Genomic DNA, 23,641 nt, shown 5'->3' on the forward strand with positions numbered 1-23,641 from the left:
AGCATACCTCCAAAGTGATCCAAAACAGCTTTATTTGGGCCTGTCTGTATGGGGCCTACGTTAATATGAACTGGGAGGAATGTATTTATCTCTTGTTTCAAGTACTGTGACATTATTCCACTTCTGCTCCTTAATTCTAAAAAGGAAACTATGGTAATTCCATCCTGGAAAGCAAAATATATTATCAACTCTTGCCAGAAAGGAAACTATGGCGGGATACAGAACGCCCAAAAATGGTGTTCTGTCGCCGCCTCCTTTTCTGCTGGATAAACCGTGTGGCTTCCCACCGGCGGAAAAAGAACCCACAAAAAGTGGGTTCTTTTTTCGTCGTGCTTGCCACGCCTGAGTGCACAAAGGGTCCATTGTGTCAAAATGGCAGCGCCCGTGTGTACAGGGTGCCACCATTTTGACGTATGGAGTACGTACTAAGGTTAGGGAGCATCTGAATGGTGCGCGCTCCCTTTACCCTAGTACCGCCGCCACCACGCCACATTTTGCCTGGCTGTAACGGGCCTATGTTTCTTCTCAGAGGTCCTCCAACTGAAATAACATCTATATTGTTAAATAATTCAGAATCGAAGGCATTAGATTATAAAGTGCACCATTTAAGAAGTTATACCATTTGAAAGGCTAGCCTACTGAATAACTGGTATACATTATTCATATTGATCCAGGTGATCCCAAAAAATATCTCTATCTGCCAGCTCTTTTGTCCCAGTGTGAGAAATCTTCGATTCCTGTTCTTGTCCCTTCAACATCCTGTCTTTTAGCTCCTGATGGACTACCCTGCGGCTTTCTGAAAGGTAAATTAGAAGAATATTACTCTTTTAGGAACTATTTAATTGACTAATTTGCATATTCTCCAACCAGTCTGCTTTCCACAAAGTTTGGCTAAAAATTTACTTAAGACTTACAGCCTCTGTAAGTTTTGGAAATGGTAGTAGCCTTGTGTGAGCGCAGTTCCCATGATGCTATTGATGTATCTTAAATTCTTACTATTCCAATATATTCTGCTCTGTTAGGAATGGACTTTGACATTTTATGCTTAGGATGGAAAAATTCTGCTGAACTCCTAAACCAATATATTAATCACTTTGTCTGTGTATTAGTGCCAGATTTACACACAAGGCAAACAAACTGTACAGGTTAGGGTGGGTGACAATAACGTGGCATTTCAGATATTGTTGGAAGGCAGTTCCTAGCATTCCTTAATATTTGCTATGTGGACTAGGACTGCTGGGAGTTGTAGTAGAACAGCCTCTTGAAGGCTGCATGATTCCCACCCTCAGGCCACAGATTATGAAGGGGCTCAAAATACAAACAACAACAATGATGAAACCCTAAAATACAAGCTAGCTAATAAAATTTTACATTGTATATCCTTTTTTTGGTAATGCTATGACAGTTCATTACCTTGATATAGTTTCATGGTCTTTTGTTTGTTGGTTTGTAAGTACTTGGGAGACTTTCTGTGTGGTTTTCAGGCAAAAATCCCCTTTAAAAAATTTTTTATTTAAAAAATTGAGAGGTGGTGGGTTTTGTGGAACTGGGGTTGTTCCCACTCGCTTATACACCAGTTTACAAATCGAATCCAAGGTGTATCGTTCCCACTCAATCCCAAATTAACTCTAGAACAGTTCTAGATTAACCCGCAATCGTTCCCACTGTGATTCGAATCTGATTTGAATCATAACATTTAACCCGGATTAGAAGCCTATAAACAGGCGTAAAAAAATACTAGGGCCTACCCTAGTATTATCCCTTGATCCGAGATAGGAATCGCTGTATTTAAATGGGAATGTTTTGGCGTCTGATTCAGGTTCCACAGGATGGGAGGAGCAGCGCTCAAGGGGCTGGCCTAGGGGTGTCACCCTCTTTGGTTTCTTTCTGCATTGCCGGCACCATTTTCTTCCATTCGCATAATAGCCTTTCCTCCGGTGGATTGCAACCTCCCCTCTGCTCCTCTTTCATAGACTGATGTGTGAGGAGAGCCATTGAACACCATTTTTAACTATTCTTTCTTTTTCACCTCTGCCTGAGCACCAGATGGGCTTTGGAGGACAGCCCAGAGATCAATGGGTCAGGCAAAGCGAATTTGGGGAACAGAGGCTCTTTCCAGAGGAACTATGGGATGGGTTTTGCAGGACATCCCTGCTTCATGGCTCCCAAGACAGCCCAGGGAGCAATCTTCCCCAAAGATTCTCTCCCCATGGGGCGGTCAAAGCGAATTTGGGGAACCGAGGCTCTTTCCAGAGGAACTATGGGATGGTTGTGTTTGTTGTGTTTGTAAGACATTTATCCTCCTCTGCCAGAGAGTGCTGGTGCCATAATAAACTACCATTCCCAGGATTCCCTAGCACTGAATTATGGCAGTTAATATGGGGAGACACAGCAGAGGACGAATAAGCGCCTCCTGATTGTCTCTTTTAAAAAAAAAAACGCAAAATTTATAACGAATTAAAACCGGCCAGGTAGTGGGAACGCAGGTACAGGCTACATCGGTGTATGTTACTCCGAATTAATGTGATGTCATGATGACGTCGCTTTGATTGACAGCCGAAACAAGTGAATGTGAACGAAAAAGTAACCAGACCAGTTTAAATATACACCGATTCATCCTTGAATGGGAACGAAACAGGGTCAATTACAGCAAATTAAAATAAAACGTTACGTAAATGGGAACGATACAAATAAAGCGATTTGAAAAGCAGGATAACACTAGTTTCATTTTGAATCACTTTAAAATGAACCGCTGTATTTAAATTCGTTTTAAATCTCAAGTGGGAACACCCCCTAAGATTGCAAAAGTGAGGTTCTGGCATTGCATGTGTCCTCTGGTCCACATTTTCCCCTCTCCAGATTAACAACTCATCCCCATGCTGGTTTAGGTTCTTAGCCCTGAAGTTTAATGTATGCTTTAATCCAGCCCTGTTGCTTACTGACATTGTATTGTCTTTAGTCCCTTACCTTCATAAAAATATGTTTGCTGACACTAAAGCTTCATAATTAGGCCAGAAGGGCAAAGGCCAATTCTCCCTTACAGGTCACACACTCTCCCAAAGCAAGCCTAAATAGTTTGGCTTTTCTCTGCAGTCCCTCTCAAAATGGTAGCAGGATGTAACGTGTCACTTCCTAGCACCATTTTGAGAGGGACTGCAAGGGAAAAGGTAGGTATTTTGGAACATGATTCTGGGATGCTTCTGGGGACAATATAGTGGTGTTTCTGAATGTTTTCACACATTTGAAAGGCTTTCTGTGTGATTTGGGGCAAAGTCTGGAAATCATGGCAAAATGTAAATAATTGGGGAACTGGTGGGGGGCTGCAGGGCCCAAAAAGAGGGTCCAGAAAGCACATGCAGCCTGTGGGCCACACTAAGCCAATCCCTGCTCTAGATTGAGAAACAATATAGTATATTATTAGGAATTAAAAAATAAATTAGTAACAATTGTTCTCATCAAATGGTTGTTCAAAATTAAAACAGATTAGAAATTATTGTGCAAGGATCTAGCATGTATAAATATCAAAAAAATCCATCCAACTTGTTGAAATGTAACAATAGTGTACTTGGAAGAGCTGCCAACAGTTGTGCTTTCACTGAAGTCAGATCTACTGCTGAGAACATTTTGAAATTGTGTGGCTCTAAATCTGTAGGTATAATCCTGAAAACGAAAATATTATCTATAAGGGTAATTTTACCCCACAAAGATATATAAAAACTGAGGCAATTTAATATACACAGTAAAATTCTCCTAGCCAGGGAAAATAACCCTGAATAAATGCCAAATAAACAATAAAAGCTCATTGTAGCTTTTGCATTTAGAGAGAGCACACTTTGTGGGCTGAGGAATGGTTTATTATAACTGTTTTTACTAATATTGATAGGCCACTGAGGAAGGCTTTGGCCGAAATGTGTTTGGCCTCTATTTTACCATTTTTTAACCTTTTTATAATTGCCCATACAAAGGAAGGTGTTATTTCTCACCCTTTTATTGTTTATTTGGCATTTATCCAGGGTTATTTCCCCTGGCTAGGAGAATTTTACTGTGTATATTAAATTGCCTCAGTTTTTATATATCTTTGTGGGGCAAAATTACCCTTATAGATAATATTTTCGTTTTCAGGGTTATATTCTTTTCAGAACCTTTTGGTTTGGGTTGGTTGTCTATTTTGGGGTTCTTTTGTTACAGGGACTTTGTTTGGTTTGTTTCTAAATCTGTAGGTCACTTGGACAGAATTACAGCAATTGGACAAACCCAGAAGGAACATACCATTGCAACAGTTTCCAGTGACGGTACTTTAAAACTGTGGGATCTGAGAGCTGGTAAAGCCATCTTCACTCTGCATGGAGTTGGGGAGAATGTCAGGGCTATTGTTGTATGTTTGGAGAACAGGTTGGTGGCTGTGTCTGACAAGACCACCATTAAAATCTGGGATCTTTCCTTGGAAAAAGTGGTACATGCAGCTGGAGAGTTTGTCGATACTCCAGTTCTGACATCTGCAATGAATGGACAACTCTTGCTTGTTTTTTATAATGGCAACCACAAGGTCCAGGTAAATTTGAAAACTTTTAAAAGTCACCATAAATACTCAAAAGGATGTCTTTGTTTCATCAGTTCTAATATGCTTGGATAACTGAAATATAATCCTATGTATGTCTTCTTCAGAAATAAAATAAATTGAGTTCAGTGAATCTTATCCCCAGCCAGGTAAATGTATAGACCTGCCTGTATGCCCCATGCACTTATCCTGTTTTTATATCAACACCATAGAATTTGATGATGTAGCCCCAAGATTCAGTGTGGTGTCAGCTGCAGTAAGAAAAGCCTTAAAACAAGACACACAGCAAATCCGTGCCTTATTTTAAATAATTCTTTTTCTGTACTCTACTCAGAAGTGTGATTAACCTTTAAAATAAACTGCATGTTTTTATGTTATTTGTATTACAACTAAAATACAGTTGGCTCTTCTTATACACAGATTTTTTATACATGGATTCAAGCATCCACAGATTTTGTTATCCACGGGGGATCTTGGAACCAAACCCCAGCGTGTAACAAGGGTCCACTGTACAGTATTTTAGATAGAAGTGTGATTTGCCCCCCGTCTCACTTCCATCATTAAGTTTCAGCAGTTGCTCAGCCCATGTTGCCATATATGAATGCAGCCTAAGAGCCTCAAAATATGTATAAAATAATTGAAGATAGCTCTGCTTAATATTCATGTTCTCAGATTAAGTTAAAAGTTCCCCTTTACACATACTTGAAGTAGGATCATTGCTGCCACTTCTTCTATGTCATTTCTATGAATGTATTAAAAACATCTGCATATATAATACTTATACTGTATATAAAACTTCATAGCATTTTTTGTTTTAACATGACTTCACTCTTTGGAGACACACAGGTTGTGGGTTATGTAAAAAATAAATATAAGCAGCAAGGCATTCAGAGAATCCCCAGGTAGATTTCCAGGTAGATCTGGAAAGGCAACCCTCCTGAAACCTTAGAAAGCCATTCCTGTTCAGTATACTGTAAACAATATGGTGTTAGATGGATCAGTAAACCAACTCAATATAAAGAAAAATGTCATGCTCACAGATATTTTAATATTTTCCCAGAATCACTGTTAAAAGAACTGCATAGAAAATAGCTACCACACTTGTGTGTGTGTGTGGGGGGGGATGTATGCTGGTTTATGAATTTCAACAAGACTTAAGTATAACTAACTTTTTGGGGTATTTTTGGGGTACTTAGGTATTTCTGCCAGTGATTCTGGGAGCAGTGACAGAGATTAGATTCAAACCATTTATTACATTTAAAGTGACTTTGTACTTCCACATAATTCATTTCATAGTTTTGGTTTAGAAAGGGAGGAGGGAGGCTTTAGCATGATTTGAAATGGATATGAAGAGTCCACAGCCAATCAAATATAGTTTTGATGTATTGTTTCAGGTTTTTGATCTTGCTCACTCATGTCTGTTGCTCCATGAAGTATACCTTTCTACAGAAGAAGTGCCCATCCACAAGAACCATTCCATACTCGTATCAAAGAATTCAGTGAAAGATTATGTTTTGTGTGCCTATAGGTGAGTTAAACTTAATTTGTCATATGGGAATAAATAACTAAATTCCTCTCCATAGAAATGGACATATGGATTCAGGAACTTTTAGTCTGTAAAATGTAATAGATTATATGAACAGAAGCCTTGTAGCAATGGCAAGTCACTCTTGGAAGTCACTTATGCCCTATTCTGATATACAGTGGCCCCTTGTTATACACTGAGGTTTGGTTCCAGGATCCCCGTGGATAACAAAATTTGTGGATGCTCAAGTTCCATTAAATATAATGACATAGCAAAATTGTGTCCCTTATAAAAAATGGAAAATCAAGGTTTGATATTTGAAATTTATACATTTTTTGAACATTTTCAAACCTTGGATGCTTGAATCCATGTATAAGAAGGGCCGACTGTACTTTAAAAAGTGTCCAACAGAAGATTTCCCTTGTTTCTGCTCACAAGTACCATCATGATTGAATGCTTCAGTCCCATGATGTGTGCAGCTCACATGTCTTGTTTCCCAATTCAAATTACGTAATAGGGGGATTATTAGAAAGAAAAACAGATTAACATAAATTCCCCAGAAGTTGTATAATATGTTTTGGAACCTGGAATTTTTAAAAGTAAAATCCATAGTTTTGTGCATGCAGAAAGCTTTCCTGTGAGAATATTTGTAAAACGACCTGGCTTTAGAGTCTCTGAGTCTTGAAAAGAGTTATGCTTTGAACAGAGCATGTTTTTTCAAACAGTAAGGGGTGGAAAGGGGGACCTGCAGCATAGCTTAGGGACTGTATATTTGCTATGTAACATTTCCTCCTGTTGACTTTGAAAGCTGAGAACAAGAATTCTTGGGGACCCTCAGATTAACACCTCGGTTGACAAGCCTCTTCCTCTGGTTTTGATCTTGTAGTGTTGTGGCTCCTCAAGTCCGTTTTTCCCTCCTCTTATCTTTTATAGAAGTGGAAGTGAAGCAATGGTCTTTAGTGGCAAGGTGGGAAAAATAGTCACTAAGCTGAAAAGCCAAGAACCAATGGTAGCTGCTGAAGATGTGGCGGTAACCAAGGATTATTTCCTGGTGATATTCAGGTTTGTTGTCATTGTTTTGTGCCTTCCAGTCATTTCCAATTTATGGTGATTCAGAGGAGGTTTGCCATTGCCTTCTCCTGAGACTGAGAGCATGTGACTCACCCACAGTCACCCAGTAGGTTTAAAGGCAAAGCTGGGAACTGAGGTCTGGTCTCCGGAGATGTAGTCCAACATTCGACCTCATCTATAAATCAAGGGTAGGTTTTGGGGCCAAAACTATGGATTTTGATATGACCTATGGATAAGTTGAAGGTAAAACTTAGGTGCAAGTAACAAAGGATCTAAAGGATGAAGCAAAGGAAAACAATGCCAAAGAACTTCCAAATATCCAGCAGACATAACTGTTTGTGCTCACACTAAAGGCAGGATGGATAAGAAAATCGAGCAGGGTCAGTGCTTCCAGGACAGATTATACCCTTGCCTTTTACCAGGGGATGGTTCCCCCCCCCTTTTAATAAAATTTAAAGTACAGTATTTACATTGACCAACATTACCTCTTTTCTTATAGGTGTCCTTTCATGAAACAGCGTGAAATTGTGAATATAGAACTCTACCACGTCCACAACTTTTCTTATGCTCACAGTCTGAAAGGATGCTGCAATGATTATACTCATACCTTTGCTGTAAACCATTTGGGTTCTCACTTAGTGGCATTCAGTCCCATACCAAACACTAACACCACTGAGATAGTGTCTTGGAATTTAGAGTCTGAAGATCACAAACACTTGGCTAAATTTCCTTCTGTCCCAGCTGGTGGTAAGTAAGGGAAAAAATACTGTAATGGTCCAGCAGAAAGACAGGTGCATCAGTCAACCATAAACACAAGGAAGATACCAAACTATGGGAGAACCACATTCAGGCCTATAACTGTTGAAGTCTGATACTAATCCCTGACAAGAAGCATGATTGAGAGCCCTTCCCCAAATTTAATGACCAACATAATAGCTTCTCTCTGATAGGTTGAAAGAGAGAGCTGTTCTCAGTGATAGATCCTCAGAATTTGAAGTAGTAATACAGTCTAACAGAGCATTTCAAAAATAGTTTTCATGTTTTCACTAATCACATGGAAGAAGGTAAAATACGACAAGCTGGTGGCATGCCTTGAGTGTCAATCCATCTGCTAGCTCTTCCCCATCTTTGCTGCTTTATGGGTCCACATTTCCAGTTTATATTTGGGGGGAAATGCAGTGTAGCTTTAGCTCACTATTGGGCAGCCATAAGCTGCCCAATAAATCTGGAAAACATCCAGGAGTAGCCGTGTTGGCCATATAGCAAATCCCATCAAAAATCCACCAAACAGTGATACCTTTATTGGGCAAAGAAAATGCACAATATACATGTTGCTAGCTTTCGAAGCTTCACTGGCTTCTTCATCAGGCAAGGTGTTACAAGCCAAACAGGAGGAAAAAAATGAAGATGTTAGTTATACGCCTGCATTTTGCTTTTTCTCTTCTTAGTTAAAATGGTATTGAAGGGCATATCTTGCAAGCTGGGACCTCCTGGCTATGAAGCAACTGGGAGATTCTCAAAGTCCAGGAAATTTAACATCCAGATTTGCATCACAACAAAGACACTTGCAATCCAATATGTCTCCATCCTTCTGAGGCCATGGTACCCTTTGTTAGGCAGAGGACAGTGGATTTCTCAAGAAGCCTTCATGCTTTTGCATCAGGAAAACTAGATGTTAAATTTCCTGGACTTTGAGGATCTTCCAGTTGCCACATGGCCAGAAGGAGGAGGTCCTAGCCTGCAAGATATGTCCCTCCACACCATCTTAACTCAGAAGAGAAACAACAAATGTATATTGTGCATTTTGGTTGGCCAATAACATTTGGTGGATTTTTGATTTGATAAATCTGGAGTTAGGGCAGGGGTAGGTAACCTCAGGTCTTGGAGCTGAATCTGGCCTTGTCAAATTCCCCAGACAGCCATGTTCAAGCTCCATACTTCTTTGGTAGTTCCTGGCTTTTGTATATCCCCTCCACCCCAATTTTAAAAGGTTCAAATGCTAAGATTAGGTTCCTGGCAGTAAGATATTTAAATTTACTTTTTACTTTACTGGAATCTGGGCTCCAAGAAGTTATCTGAAATTGAATTTGGCTCTTGGGGTGGAAGAGGTTCCCAAACCTTGAGCTAGGAGAACGGCTTCTGTTTTAGAGAGAGAGGAATTTCCAGGAAGCTTGGTATTTCACTTTAAAAATTAGCCACTGCCTATGTCAGTAGAAAATAGCCTCTAGTCTAACTGGCTTCTTAGAAAATTCAGTAGAGAGAGATGCCCCTTGTTACCTTGTTAAATGATCATTTGGGGATTTGATGACCAATAGTTTATATAATCACAAATAACTTGAATTATCATAAATATAGGTATATGCACTGACCTTCGATACTGTTTAGCATTCTGTGATGGAGATAATTACCTTCAATCCTGGAACTTGGCTTCCAAGATCAATGACCAGACTTTAACTGTCACTGCAAGCAAAGCAAAGCGAACAAATGGTATACAGAATATTGTGACAACAGATAAGTATTCCAGGTAATAATCTTATAATTTTATTAATAATTGTTTCAAATATTTAAAAATCCTACAGAACACCTTTACGAAGCAGATTCCAAGCATTCCGTGCAGTTAGAAGTCTTGATGTGCAGGAACTGTAATGTTCTGTGATGGTAGACACCATTAATGGATCTACCCTCATCTTGTCCATGAGCACATCCTAGCACTGATTTAATACTGATTTAATGCATTGCCCAATTGCACAACCATTTTTTAAAGTACAGTACACAGAGAGTACAGCCAAATAAAATAGTGAAAAAGATAATTTGCCATTTTACTGTCTGGACTGTTTTATATTTCATTATTGTGATTTTATTGTTATGCTGATTTTATTTTGTAGAAGCATCTTGTAAAAATCATTGAAGGGCAACATAAAAATCTGTAAATTAATACGTACAACAGATTTCGCTTGAGGCACTGCTTTTATTTACATATGATGTAACTGATATTTATACAAATCAACAGTGGTAATAATAAGGGCATCTAAGAAGAGGCACTGTAGCTCAGAGCTGGTGATGCAGCTCATTTTGACATCACATTGCTGGTCACATTTGCAGAAGGAAAACTCCACTTTGGTTTATAGTTGTGTTTCACAGCAGCCTTTTCCAGCAAGATATAAAAACACTTCATACACTTTATACATTCTGTTTTCATTCATATGCTGTAATTGAAGTGGCAGTCTAGGGGAAGCCAAGAGTTGCCATTTTTATGGATCTGTCAGCATGAATACAACAAATGACAGCATGGGAAAACAGTTCAGAACTGAGAGAGATCTTGTAGCATCATTAGGACTAACTGAAAGCAAGAAATTGGCAGCATGAGTTTTTGTAGACTTCAGCCTGCTTCCTCGGATTCATTTGGTAGAGTGGAAGCCAGACACAGACACACACACATATATGCGCCATTGGTATGTGAGGCTTTCGAAAATTGGACCTGCAATTACAGTTGCAGGTCCAATTTTAATGATGGTTGTTATTGCACAAAGACATAGGAAACTGGTCTTATGTCTTTGTGCACTAATGATCATGGTTAAAGCTGGACCTACAACTTCATTTGCATACACAAAGGATTTGTAATTTGAATTGACATCCCCACATACCAATGGCATATATATGTCTGTGCCTGGCTTCCACTCCACCAAATGTATCTGAGGAAGCAGGCTGAAGTCTACGAAAGCTCACGCTCCCAATTTTTTTTCCTTTCAGTTAGTCTTAAGGTGCTACAAGATCTCTCTACATACTGATTTTACAGACTAACACGGCTGTATCTTTGAGTTCTGAACTGAGTTCATCACCCAATTGCACCAATTTATGCAGCAACACGAACCAATAGCAAATTGTAGTTCTGTGAACAACTAATGTCCTTTTCATGCACTAAAATGTAAAGAGAAAAATTAAGCAAGAAGTGCTTGGCAAGCGAGTGGACATCTGGTTGTGAGAATTTTTTTTCTTCCCACTATTTCTCCCCACCCTTCCTGCCAGCTCAGAAATACCAAGACCTGCAGAAACTTTGCCTCATATCAATAAAAACCTATTAATTTCATTCTTTCCCAAGGTATGCTGTCTGTCAAAATATAAATCCAGGAGTCATAACAGTGTGGAACATCGTGAAATCAAAATGTAAACACAATGCTGTGAGAGTGGAGAGAGGGCTGGTAGATAACACGGATGTAGTTCTGGTTAGAGATATGAAACTTTATGTTCTGACAGACAAAAGAATCACCTCCTTTGGAGATCCTCCCAGGCCTATTTTTCAGGTACTCAAGCATAGCTTTGTTCTATAAATACTGTTTGCTTGCTTTTCAGCTATAGGAATTAAAACCAATGCTATTCAGAAAAAGAGTGTTGAGGGAAAAAGCCAAAGCTTTAAGAAAGTAATTCGTACACATTTTTCCTAATCAGGAGCAGAAATATGTTTTATGCCATTCCAGACCCTATTAATTTATGATCTCCTGAAGAAGAAGTACATAAAGAAACAGACTGGTCTTTACATCATTCCCTGTCCATATAATGAGTACAGAATTCTTGAAAAAGGCCTTCTACTTGGTCTCTCAGAAAACAGGTAACATTTTTGCTGCTGATGAGAAGGTAATATGCTACTTATTTTATTACCATATGGATAGGAATATGTTAATCAGCAGAAAATATTATTAGTCTAGACTCCCTCTAAGTTTTGAAGAACATGGTGAATTGAAAATTCTGTCTAGCACCAGCCAAAATTCATTTTACAGGTAAGAACAAACAAGATGTAGCCATCCTTATTAATTTGGATTAATTTGGGGGGGGGGAGTACACAAGATTTGTATTTCTTGGATTTTGTAATCTTGGGCAGTTTGTGTTTGTTTATTCTTCATATAATTTGATTTAGTGGTTTTTCATGGGTTCAGTTCAGAATTATGTGGCTACACTGGGCTGGTGAAAGCAGACTTCCCAACTCCACATCCTCATAGCAGCCATTCTGCATTACCAGAAATGGTACACAATGAGAGTCCCGGGAATCTCAATGCAAATGGTGAGCTCTGTTGTGAGGGAAAGAGATCTTTTGTCTCTCCCAAAGGTATGTGTTCAAGGAACATGCAACTTCCTAATTTTCAGGGATCTTACCCCTTTGCCTTGGGATCATAGACTACACCATTTGTCAGGAACCCCCCCCCCCCCAACTTTCTGCGTAGCATTTTTGGGTGGCTGGAAGGAATGCTGAGAGAAGAATAAGATTGGTTTCACCCAGCACTGTTGGACATGCTGAATTGTGGATTCAATCCACTACAGATGGTCTTTGTTTTGTTGCAATTATTATGTTTAGAATAGAAGCTGTTTCATTGCAAGAATAGCAATAGAATACATTGTCAAAATATGAGAGATTTCATTCCATTTATTTGTATATCTATAGGTACAACTAATTCAGTAAATGCCTTGAGGCTTTCGAAAATTAATATGAGACAAGTTTTGATTGCTCTGTTTGGTTCATAATATATTTTCAGAGATCATTTTATCACATGGAATTTGGAAACAGGATTTATTAAGGATCGGATAAGGCCAGAATACAGAGACACCCTTGCCTTGAAAGCTACTCAACCCAACCATTCCTTGCCAAGGGAAAACATGAAACTAAACAAAGGAGTATTGTCTAAAGAAACTACAGGTTTCAAAAATTTTATTCTCATTCAAGGCTATATTACTGAAATTGAAAATGATCTTTATGTACAAGACTACTGATGAGCAGTGGTATCCAAAGCATAAAGACAGTTCCTTGGTAATTGCAGGGAAGAATGAATAGTCCATGAGATTTACTTAAACCACATATTTAATACAGCTGATTTACAATATGAAGCAAAGGTGAATATGTGAAAATTGTACAGGAGCCTAACCTTATTCTTGGAATCTGACAGTTATACACAGGCATATGCAAAACAACAGATAGAAGGTGTAGTGAAAAATTTGATTAGACCATCTTATCATCTGAAAGCATTACCAGTTTTCAGAGGGATACTATGGAGAAGTGGGGAACAAAGAAGTTACATTTGAACAAGTTCTAGTGTCTCCTAAGTAAATGCTGTCCATCATCTGGGATGCTTTTAATCAGAAGAAGAAATGGATAGTTTGTACCTAAGCACTGTGATCCACCAAGCAGAGGTAGCTAGGACAGTTACCTAATTTTCAGAGCAGTTGCTAGATTCAAAAGTCCATTTTTGATCCTGCTTACCCAGGCAATCGTGGGTGTGTCTTGGATTTGCCTTTCAGTGGTAAGGTGATCAGGTAGATCAGTGATTCCCAGACTCTGGCCTTCCAGGTGCTTTGGCTTTGGTTCCCAGAATCCCAAACTTCTGACCAAGATGGCTGAGGCTTCTGGGAGCTGAAGCCCCAAACACTTGGAGGTCCAGAGATTGGGAATCACTGAAGTAAATAATAGTCAGGCAACTCCAGAGATGCTCTGGGTTCAAGATGATTATCTGAATCCATTTCAGTCCAATTTGGATCAGAAACTGCCTTGTTTACATTCATGGATGATCACCTCTGGCCTTGGGAGAGTTGCAAAAATGTGAACCTGATTATTCCTTTTTAGTCCCCATGTAGCTGTCAATACTATCTACTACCATGGTATCCTTCTGAATCATTTTTCATTTGGAATTTGGTACTCCAGTTTTTAGTGGTTCTACTCCATTCTGCAGGCCATGATGCAGAAGCTGCTGCTGGGTGTTTGTAGAGGAATTTTTTGAAGTTCCTTGAAACTCATTTGTATGACTCAAGCTTGCATGAAACCATTAGGAGATATTCTCTCCATCATCTGCTTTACTTTCAACTGTTCTCCATTGCCTAGGCATCTGAGGTGAAATGTCCTCAGTTAGCAGATGACACTTCACACCATTTCACATTTTAATCAAATCCAGAAGAAGCTGGGGCAGTTCTCAACATCTGCCTGAAATCTGTGGTCCAAAACATACTGAAGAAATAATCCAGTTTGGGACTGTTTTAACTGCCCTGGTTCAATGCTAGGGAATTCTAGGAACTGTAGTTCTGTGAGACATTTAGCCTTCTCTGTCAGAGAGCTTTGGTGCCACAACAAACTACAATTCCCAGGATTCCCTAGCACTGAGCCAGGGCAGTTAAAGTGGTTTCAAACTGGATTATTTCTCCAGTGTGTTTCTGACCCCTGAGGTTCTACTTCATTCTGCAGGCCACGATCTACATTCTAGAACCTGCTTCTGGGTGAGAAGTCTGGAGCAGTATTCTGGATCCTTGGCTGATCTCCCATCTTTAATGCTAGTTTGCAAAATTAATACCCAGTCTTAACTAAACATCAAGATGGCTTACAACACTTAAAACCTTCCATGTCAATGATAAAATATAAAGCTATTAGTAGTAGATATTATATATGTATGTATTGCTTGTATCTCAGCATTGTGGCTTCCTTGGGAAAAGCGCAATGAAACAAGGACTGCACAGAAAAGGAGGCAGGAGAAGGCTGCAAAACTGGAAATTGAAATGTTGCAACAACTAGCTAAAGAGAAGAGCAATGCTATTGATCAGTACCTCCTGAGTGGAGATGAAAAGGTAAGAGGCAACATCCTAGGTGCTGTATTTATTTAAAAGGCAAACACAGAAAGAGTTTGCATTTCTTTTACTGCTGTACAGATGTGGTATACAATGCCCATTTGAGATTATAAACTTTTGAAAACTGAACTAGTGCAGTTACTGTCTTCTCAGACAAGCATATCTTAAAATTAAATCCAGTGATTCTTGATCTCAGTCATAAATTATGAGCATAATCAAACACTGATAGCATTTCAGTTAAAAAAAACCTGGATGTTCATCTGTCTCCTTTATTTATACATTGCAAACCTGTAGACAGGGCTTTGCTGTTCATTCTGTTTTATTGCGCACACCATCATATTTTATTAGATGTACAAAAATATAATAATAGCTTCAAAACCAGAGATTAAATGTAAGATTACTTCTCTACAATGGAAGTGGTCTTTCTGTTAGTAGAAGGAACTGTGAGGAGGGATTAGAATGGCAATTTTTATTGACTCTTCCTTTCTGCTGCTTCATGCCAAACACCTTGGTAAGTCTCTAGACTGTCTAGAGCAGAGGACAGGATAAAGAAGCCACACAGCAAGAGGGAATCAGCAAGATGTCCATCTACTTCCTCCAATGGGAAATTTACATGTGTTTACAGCCAATTTTTTAATCTGAACATAGCTGATCTCTCCCTCTGTAGACGTGTTGCCATAATTATGTATATGCAAGAAATTAGTATCATTCATATTTTGTAACTTACATTTTAAATCTTTCCACAGTAAAAATTTAAAACAATTTAAAGCTAAAACAATTTGAACAAAACCATGAAACACCATGATAATCACAATAAAAATAATTTAAATAATTTAAATAAAAATAATTTAAAAGGCTAGTTCATTCTGATAGCAATGAGAGTGATAACAGATCCTAAATGGGGAGTAATTACAGAAACCTGTGAGCAACATAGGAGGAAGTCCTCTTTAACATGCCCACAGTATTAAACTGGCAGTTATGACTGTGCTAACCTTCCTTTTTGAATTCCAAAATCTGAAATACTCCAAAATTCAAAATTGTCCACATGGGTGGCTGAGATAGTGAAACTTTTGCTTTCTGATATTTCAGTGTACACAAACTTTGTTTCATGCAAAAATTATTTTAAAAAAACATTGTGCATAAAATTACCTTCAGGTTATGTATATATGGTGTATACAGAATATTAATGAATTTCATTTATGGAACATCTCCAAGATATCTCATTATGTATACTCAAATATTCCAAAATTATTTTTTTTAAGTCCAAAACATTTCAACCTCTAATTTAATATTCCAAAATTTTTAAAAAAATCCAAAACACTTCTGGTCGCGAGTAAAGGATACTCAACCTGTAATTTAAGTGGATTAAATAAGATTTAAGAACACAAAGAAAATTAACTTTCCAAGTTTGTTTGCTGTCAAATAACATGGAGATACTTAAAATGCTTATCTTATGCTCTGATCATTTTCACTTTTAGCCCAAAGTAAAATTATTAGTCCTCAACTAGTCAACCCTTTGAATCAATGAAACTTACATAAGTGTTGATTTACACGTACATTGGATTTAGGCTGAAGTATCTTAAGTGCTAATGCTGCTGCAATGGAACCATTGATCTAAAAATACTAGTGATAGCATCTGAGCAGACCTGTGTCTTATAGTGAAATCACAACAATAATCTGTCCTCTGAGTAGCTTACTGTCTTTCAGGCATTAGTATTGTGGTTCTTTAGATGGGTTTAGGTTTCTCAGATGGAGGAGCAGATGTTAACAGAGTGGAGTATTGCACCATTTTATTTCAGGCACGTTCCTCCTCTTCCAAGAAGTGTAGGTTTCTTTGAGGGTATAAGGAGCAACACAAGGAAGCTAACTGGGACTGAGGAGGAATTGGCAGATTTTTCCCAGTCCTTGTGGTGCAGATAGCATCTACGTCAAGGGCTGGTATTCACAACCTCATTTTGTATTTCCAACCATTTTCGCTGGCTTTTGGTGAATAGAACTGTCACTGTGTTTTATACAACTGCTAGTTGCAAGGAGAAGATAAATGAATAAACTTTTCATTGTGGCTCAATAAATGTTTTAAACTGCATCCCACTCTCTTTGTAGGTAGCTGTGTGTTCTTATTATGCACATCACCTGTCAGTGTTCAGCCTGGAAAGCATGTCCCATCTCCACACCCTTGAGAGCAGAGAATCCATGCTGTTCTTACACAATGCTGCCTTAAGCTATGATGGACATTACCTAGTGGTCTGTAATTACAATGAAGATGAGAAAATCAGCTATGTAACACTATGGAATCTAGACACAGGAAAGGTATCACTTCTAAAATATTTTCTTCCAATGGAAAAGAAACAGCTTTCCTCCTACGGAGTATACTTTTTAAAAAGATGACAATGAACAGCCAGAGCTTTGCAAATGGCTTGCTAACTAATGTGATTTACACTTCCGTCAGGTTTTACTTATCGCTGTTTAGAATTAATAGTACAAAGTATTCCCATTTCTAGAACTTCCAGGCCTAATGTAGTCCTGCCACTCATCTGTTCTTCTCAAGCCAGGCATCCAGACCTACCAACATTTGTCCAGTTTCCAGTCTCTAGAATTTGGGAGTATAGTTGGCCCTCTGTATCCACGGATTCTATATCCATGGTTTCAACTATCCACAGTTTAAACAAACACACACACCCTCCCCAAAATATTAGGACACAATTTTATTTACATTGTATTTAATATGATTTGAGTATCCATGGATTTTGTTATCCACAGGGGGCCTTGGAACCAAACCCCAGTAGATATCAAGAGCCCACTGCAACTAGTTATGAGGAACTACTCCTTAATTCTCTTTCCTGAATTATGACAGTATAACTATATTACATTGCTATTGTAACTTAACAAGGGATAAAAAAATTTCTGTAACTTTTGCAGTTATTTTTAAGAGGTATGGTTTCACTAAATAATGGTCAAGGAACCACATATGCTTCAGGTTCAGTGTTGTGCTGCTGCCTTATGCTTGGTTTTTGGATACAGAGATTTGGATGAAGTAGACATAAGACCACCAGTGGCATGTAGAATTCCAATGTAGTCTGTCTCCAACATGTAACTTTTGAAAGCAAGCGTTTTGGTTGTCCTTGAGAAATAAAATACTTTTCAAATAATTGAATGGCAATTGTAAACATTATAACTATAATACTAAATAATTTTGTCTCAGAATGAGAACAGTGACAAATAATCAGGAACTTTCCAACCCCCGCCAGATGTGACTTCGAATTTTTAGGAGCAGGATTTTTACTGTCACCTCATGCATTGCTCTTCCAAAGTGGTACAAGAATGTGAATCAAAACAGCACTGAAAAGGTGGGATAGGAGCAACAATGAGACACTGATCCAGGCAGCCACCTGAAATCATGTATGGAAAAAGGTAGCCCCAGAGGCAGGGATGTACGGTGTGTAAGTTACCCAGTAAAGAGATGTTAGTGCTAAACCAGTGCACTTTACAGTAAAATGTTTTTCTTTATCCCCTAAAAATATAGGTCAGGAAAAGGTTAAAAAATGAGCCAAATGTCTGCTGTACAGCCATTACTGATGATGGTAGCAGAATAATTTTTGGAGTGATGCTGGAAAACAAGTAAGTAAAATTAATAAAGTTGGTGTTTACCTTTATGCTTGGCCAATCAACATTTCTAGTACAAATTGGCACACATAACTGTGAGAGCTTCTCATATGCTATATGGAACAAATGCAGTTGTTTCCCCCTTCTTGAAACATATCAGTTTACAGTCCTGTGCATGTTCCAACCTGATTCAGGGCCTGGTCATACTACACTGTTACAGTGCTATGTTCCATGTTAACATGCCATGGCAACACCATATGGAATCCTGGGATTTGCAGTTTAAGGAGGGGGATGCATTTTATTTGACTTTCTTGCGTAATTTGAGTGTTGACTTCACCTATGCGTAGGTTGCATTAGCCTGGCCAGTTATGGTTTAAGATAAATTCAGAAAGGGAGTCAGTCTTTTTCCATACATTTGTAAGTGTGACTTCTTGCCATAACAGATACTAAAAATGTAGGTAGTCAAAAGCTTCCCAGTTGACTTTCCTGTTTCACAAGTGCACAGATGCACCTAGCTTGTCACACTGCATTTTATGCTCAGCATAGATCACCCTTGTTACATGGAGCATTTAAGCCATAGAGGAGGCAAATAGGGGCTCTTCAGGAGATCCATTTCTTCTTATGGAAGAGGTAGAAATATCATGTAGGCATTTTTCAAGTGTAACATCAAAAAGTCAGTTGCTATTGTGTGATGTAGTGTTTGAGCATTGTACTATGGCTCTGGAGAACAGGGTTTGACTCTCCCCAAGGGCATGGAAACTCACTAAGTGCCCTTGGGAAAATCATACTCTCAGCCTCAGAAGGCAAAGACAAATTCCCTCTGAACAAATCTGGCCAAGAAACCCCTGTGCTAGGTTCATCATAGGGTTGCCATCAGTTGCAAATGACATGAAGACAGACAACAAGAGACAGACTTGTTTTAGTCATATAAGCACTTGTTCACAATGACCAGACACTACTTTGGGAAGAGGCAGAGGACTGCACATTCCAAATACATATTGTCTTCTCCATAATAGTACAGGTCAATGCTGCACCAGAAACTACTCCTTGAAACTGGCCAGTTTCACAATGCTTCTAGAGGGGTTTTTTTTAAACTGTGTAAGGCCTCTGCCTCATTTACAGAATTTTACAGGAGGGGATCTGGCAGATGCTGTATTGTTTTCTTTGTTTTATACAGATTACAACTCTCTGTCATCAAAGTAATTACAAAGGGTATATGTGAAATTAAGCAATTGCATTAGAATATGAATTATGCTTCAGATCTTTAGTATACCCTTTGATACATTAGGAATATGCCTTGAAAGCTCTTTAAAATCTGTTCATGCTGCTGATCATTTTGCCATAGTACGTTCAGGTGTTTCCACCCATCCCACTATCTTAGACTCTTAGCTTTCATTTGGCAGATACAGACCTTATTTCAGAACAGCAAGCAACTGGAAGGAAGCCCAGTCATTTCATGATTCCATTTAAAAGGCCTATGCATGTTTTTAAAAGGTGAAAGTGGCAGCCAAAAATGCCTAATGTAGTAAAATGGTCACTAGCACCCCAAAGGTTGAAAGTCAGCATGATGTAGTAGTTTTGAGTATTTGACAAGGCCTCTAATGATCAGGGCTCAAATCCCAGCTTGGCCATGTAAACCCACTGGGTGATCTTGGGCAAGTCGCACTCTCTCAGCCTCAGAGGATAGGAATGGCAAACCCCCTCAGAAGAAACTTGCCAAGAAAACTCCATGATAGGTTACTTAGAGTTGCCACAAGTCAGATGACTTGAAGGCACACAACAACAAAAACCCCAAAGGTTGCAAGGGGGGGGAGGTCATAGGCTATTTAAGAGCCAAAACTCTGTCTTGGGTTTTGGGGATGGCCTTAGAGACACAGGAGGTAACAATGAAAAGGTGCAATCCCCAGACTCCATTATTATAGTAAATGTAACCCCCACCCACCCACCCACCCAGCCCCTCACAATTACTCCCCACCGTGTTGGAAATGTTTTTAATTTACATGCTCAAGAAGGATTTGACAGTCATCTATCATTCAGTTGCAGAGCTGTTCAGGATTAGTCTTGATAAGCTTCAGGGCACTTGTGACCCAAGTTTCTTCACTTGATATGACCTTGTATTGTTAAGTAAACTGATCTGTATGATGAGACATACTCCTTGTTGATTTTTGTGCCATTTCCTGAATAATTACTATGTCTATGCTGGGCATTATTTTGTTACAACATGTTACAACATGAAATGTGCAAAGAAACACTTTGAAACAAAGAGAACTTGAAAGAGTGATCCAGTTTTAAGTGTTAGAATGAAGGATGAATTTTAAAAATACAGCTGATGATATTTGCTTTTCATAATTCCTAGGATAAAGCTTTGGGATCCATTTAAGCACAGACACAAGTTAATTCAAGGTTATGAAGGTCTTCATCTGAGTGTGAACAGCAAACTGCACATATTAGATGACTCAAAGGCTGTCCTCCTTGCAGGTTTGCTAAGAATTTGTTCTGATGTGGATTGTTTGGAAAAGGGGGGCTTGAAAATATGCACCTTCAGTACCTTCAGCCATTATTTTTATTACAATAAGAGAGAGAGAAAGAGAGAGAGGGAGAGGGATTCATCATACTAATTGTTATGATAATCAGTATATTATAACTTAAACTGTTTCTGGAAGATTTGGAAGGTTATAACAATCTCTAAATTGGACCCAGGTCTCACCCTGTGTCTGGGTATAATCCTGGGCTTCTTACAGTTCAGTAAATTCATTAAATAGATGTTTGCCTCATTAATAGTGATACCACAGAATTATGCTGTCTTGGAGCTAGCTTAGGCAGACGAATGGGGCAAGGATACGGAAAACATAGGCTGCAATCCTGTGGCTGGCATAACTATGCTGCCATATCTGATGGACGCACCATAGCGCAAAGTAATTGTTAAAGCTATGGGTACTGCAGCAACAAGGGGAGAGAATATATGTAGGAAATCATCTCTGTCAAGAGAAAGCTCTCTTGCCAACATCTCTGCTGCTCAAGAACCAGCAGGTTAGCTTTCTCTAATGATGGAGACAGCCTCTTCCATCTTCCTGCCAATGGGTGCATACCACTCCAAAAACTGACTTAGGCTAGTGTAACAGAGACTTGAGAAACATAATTCAGACTACAGGAAATTCTGAAAGAAGACCCATTATCTTCATTTTTTAAAAAAAGCTCCACTGTTCCATAGAATTAATAATCTTATTTCCATTATTTTTTTCAATACTTCAGTTGAGAGGACAATTTAAATTTGATATATTATCACAATAATCAAACTAATATTCATCTAGTCTGTATCATCTAATTAACATGTAATTGAACTAATGTTCAATTAGCCTACATCACTGTCCTATTAATCAGCATCACCTAATGGAAGCTAATTGAAAAAGGGTAATCCTGTAGCCATATGGCAAGTATTTTTAAAAAACTTAAACAGGGATAAACAGGGGACATACTTTAAATAAAAAACAACTGAAATACCAGCTGGGTCTGAAATACTGGGTCTACTGATTCTTGGAACATACAATGAGCTTTTCAAAACCATTAGAACTAATATTTTGACAAGGCCTTCCACTTTTCCATTTCAGTTGCTCACTCCCTATGGCACACATTGATCTCTCAACCACAGGAGAGAACAGCTGAAATGCAAGTAGTCATGGACTGAGAGATCAGGTGGCTAGATGGAAAGTTGCTGGGAAACAAGTTGGGATCTAAGTTGCTCACTCCTTCCTATTTTAATTCAGTTAAAAGATTTATTTATTTTTTTTAAAATCCAGTCTTCAGACTATGGCTTGAAGGTTGGGAATGCATAGCACGCTTATAGACTCTCTCATTATTAATAGTCCTGGTTTATTCTAATCAGAGTTTGTCATGACACTCATATCACACAAGCCATAGCTATTACTAAAACTACCAGGAATTAATTTACTATCATGGATTGCCAGTTCACTTCAGACCATGCTTTAGGGACAATTAATAGATTAGTTCTACTTATATTTTGCATGACTTGGACCTTAACAAACTTTAGTTAGAGCAAAGCAAGAAAGGGGAGAAAACAGAATTCAAATTACCAATCTCTCAACTATAAATTAGGTGTTTTTTCTTTTTTGAATTAAGATGTTTTATCTAGATATATTTTAAAAACAATAATTGGGTGAGTTATTGTATTAATTTTAAGTTCTTTCATCCTAGTCATATAACTATTGTGACTGAGTAATATTTTTAAAAACCCATCAAACCTGTTCTCGATATCTACACCATTTGTTTGTGTTGCATTTGCATTAAGTTCAAATCCATACAGAAATATTGCTTTCTATTTTGTGCCTATGAATTTAACCATTGTTAGTAAGTAGAGTAAGTAATTCAAGTAAGAAGAAAAGTTTACAATGGAATATTATGTACAGTACATTTTTTTCCATTAGGTGAGGTCAGTCTATGGGACTTGGAAAGTGGCAAAGTTATATCCATCTTTACACCAGACAGCAAAATCTCCTGCATGACAGTTGCCTTTGATAGAAAAGCAATTCTTTTAGGCTTGAGTGACAGCCCTACTCTTATCACCTTGAAAATGCTGAGCCTCAACACTGCTACACTTTTGACAGGAACAGATTTATTTGGAGAAGAATCATCAAGCAGTGAAGAAGAGTATGAAGTTGCTTAAAAACCACATTTTTAGCAAAATGAGAAACCAGGCATAAGCAAATGAAAATGTATTACATATGTTGATTTTGATTTATAAAAAAATAACACATAACACATTTGGATGGGGAAAAGCCACTAAAAATAGTTTGTAGCGACAATCCTACAATAGTTATTGTGTGCCTTCAGGTCATTCCCAACTTACAGCCATCTGGCATGCAGTCTCTCTTTATATATATACTACTTTTTATTATCTTTTATAATAATAATATAAAAGTATATTTTATAATATAATTTATTTTATAATGTGTTATAATAATACATTAGATTATCTTTTCTCATGATTCGTGGCTTCTCATGATGTGACCAAAGTATGACAGTCTCAGTTTTGTCATCTTGGCTTCCAGGGACAATTCAGGCTTAATTTGTTCTAAGACCCATTTGTTTTGTCTTTTTGGCTGTCCAGGGTATCCTCAGCACTCTTCTCCCAGCACCATGTCTCACATGAGCTGATGGATGTACTGTCCACTGCCTTTACCGTCCATCTCACATCTATACATGGTGATGGTGAATGCCATGGCTTGGACAATTCTAACTGTAGTGCTCAGTTGTATATCTTGATACATCTT

The 23,641-nt window shown here is 38.3% G+C and overlaps 2 protein-coding genes across 4 annotated transcripts in view; one reads left to right on the top strand and one right to left on the bottom strand.

The window, feature by feature from the left end:
* Positions 1-23,438, top strand: part of LOC121930632 — a 63,145-nt gene extending 39,707 nt beyond the window's left edge. For all 3 annotated transcript variants that reach the window (XM_042467219.1, XM_042467220.1, XM_042467221.1), the window contains 14 exons: positions 675-803; positions 4,221-4,552; positions 5,953-6,086; positions 7,017-7,145; positions 7,654-7,901; positions 9,510-9,678; positions 11,254-11,455; positions 11,630-11,760; positions 12,680-12,840; positions 14,596-14,750; positions 16,854-17,060; positions 18,274-18,368; positions 20,710-20,831; positions 22,796-23,438. In XM_042467219.1, coding sequence (XP_042323153.1) covers positions 675-803; positions 4,221-4,552; positions 5,953-6,086; positions 7,017-7,145; positions 7,654-7,901; positions 9,510-9,678; positions 11,254-11,455; positions 11,630-11,760; positions 12,680-12,840; positions 14,596-14,750; positions 16,854-17,060; positions 18,274-18,368; positions 20,710-20,831; positions 22,796-23,034 — 2,453 coding nt within the window. In that variant the 3' untranslated portion in view covers positions 23,035-23,438. The remainder of the gene's footprint in view (positions 1-674; positions 804-4,220; positions 4,553-5,952; positions 6,087-7,016; positions 7,146-7,653; positions 7,902-9,509; positions 9,679-11,253; positions 11,456-11,629; positions 11,761-12,679; positions 12,841-14,595; positions 14,751-16,853; positions 17,061-18,273; positions 18,369-20,709; positions 20,832-22,795) is intronic.
* STOX2 (storkhead box 2) overlaps positions 1-23,641 on the bottom strand; it is a 337,882-nt gene that overhangs the window by 291,276 nt on the left and 22,965 nt on the right. The gene's annotated exons all lie outside the window — the stretch shown is intronic.

The sequence above is a fragment of the Sceloporus undulatus genome, chromosome 5, assembly GCF_019175285.1.
Source record: "Sceloporus undulatus isolate JIND9_A2432 ecotype Alabama chromosome 5, SceUnd_v1.1, whole genome shotgun sequence".
Classification (NCBI taxonomy): domain Eukaryota; kingdom Metazoa; phylum Chordata; class Lepidosauria; order Squamata; family Phrynosomatidae; genus Sceloporus; species Sceloporus undulatus.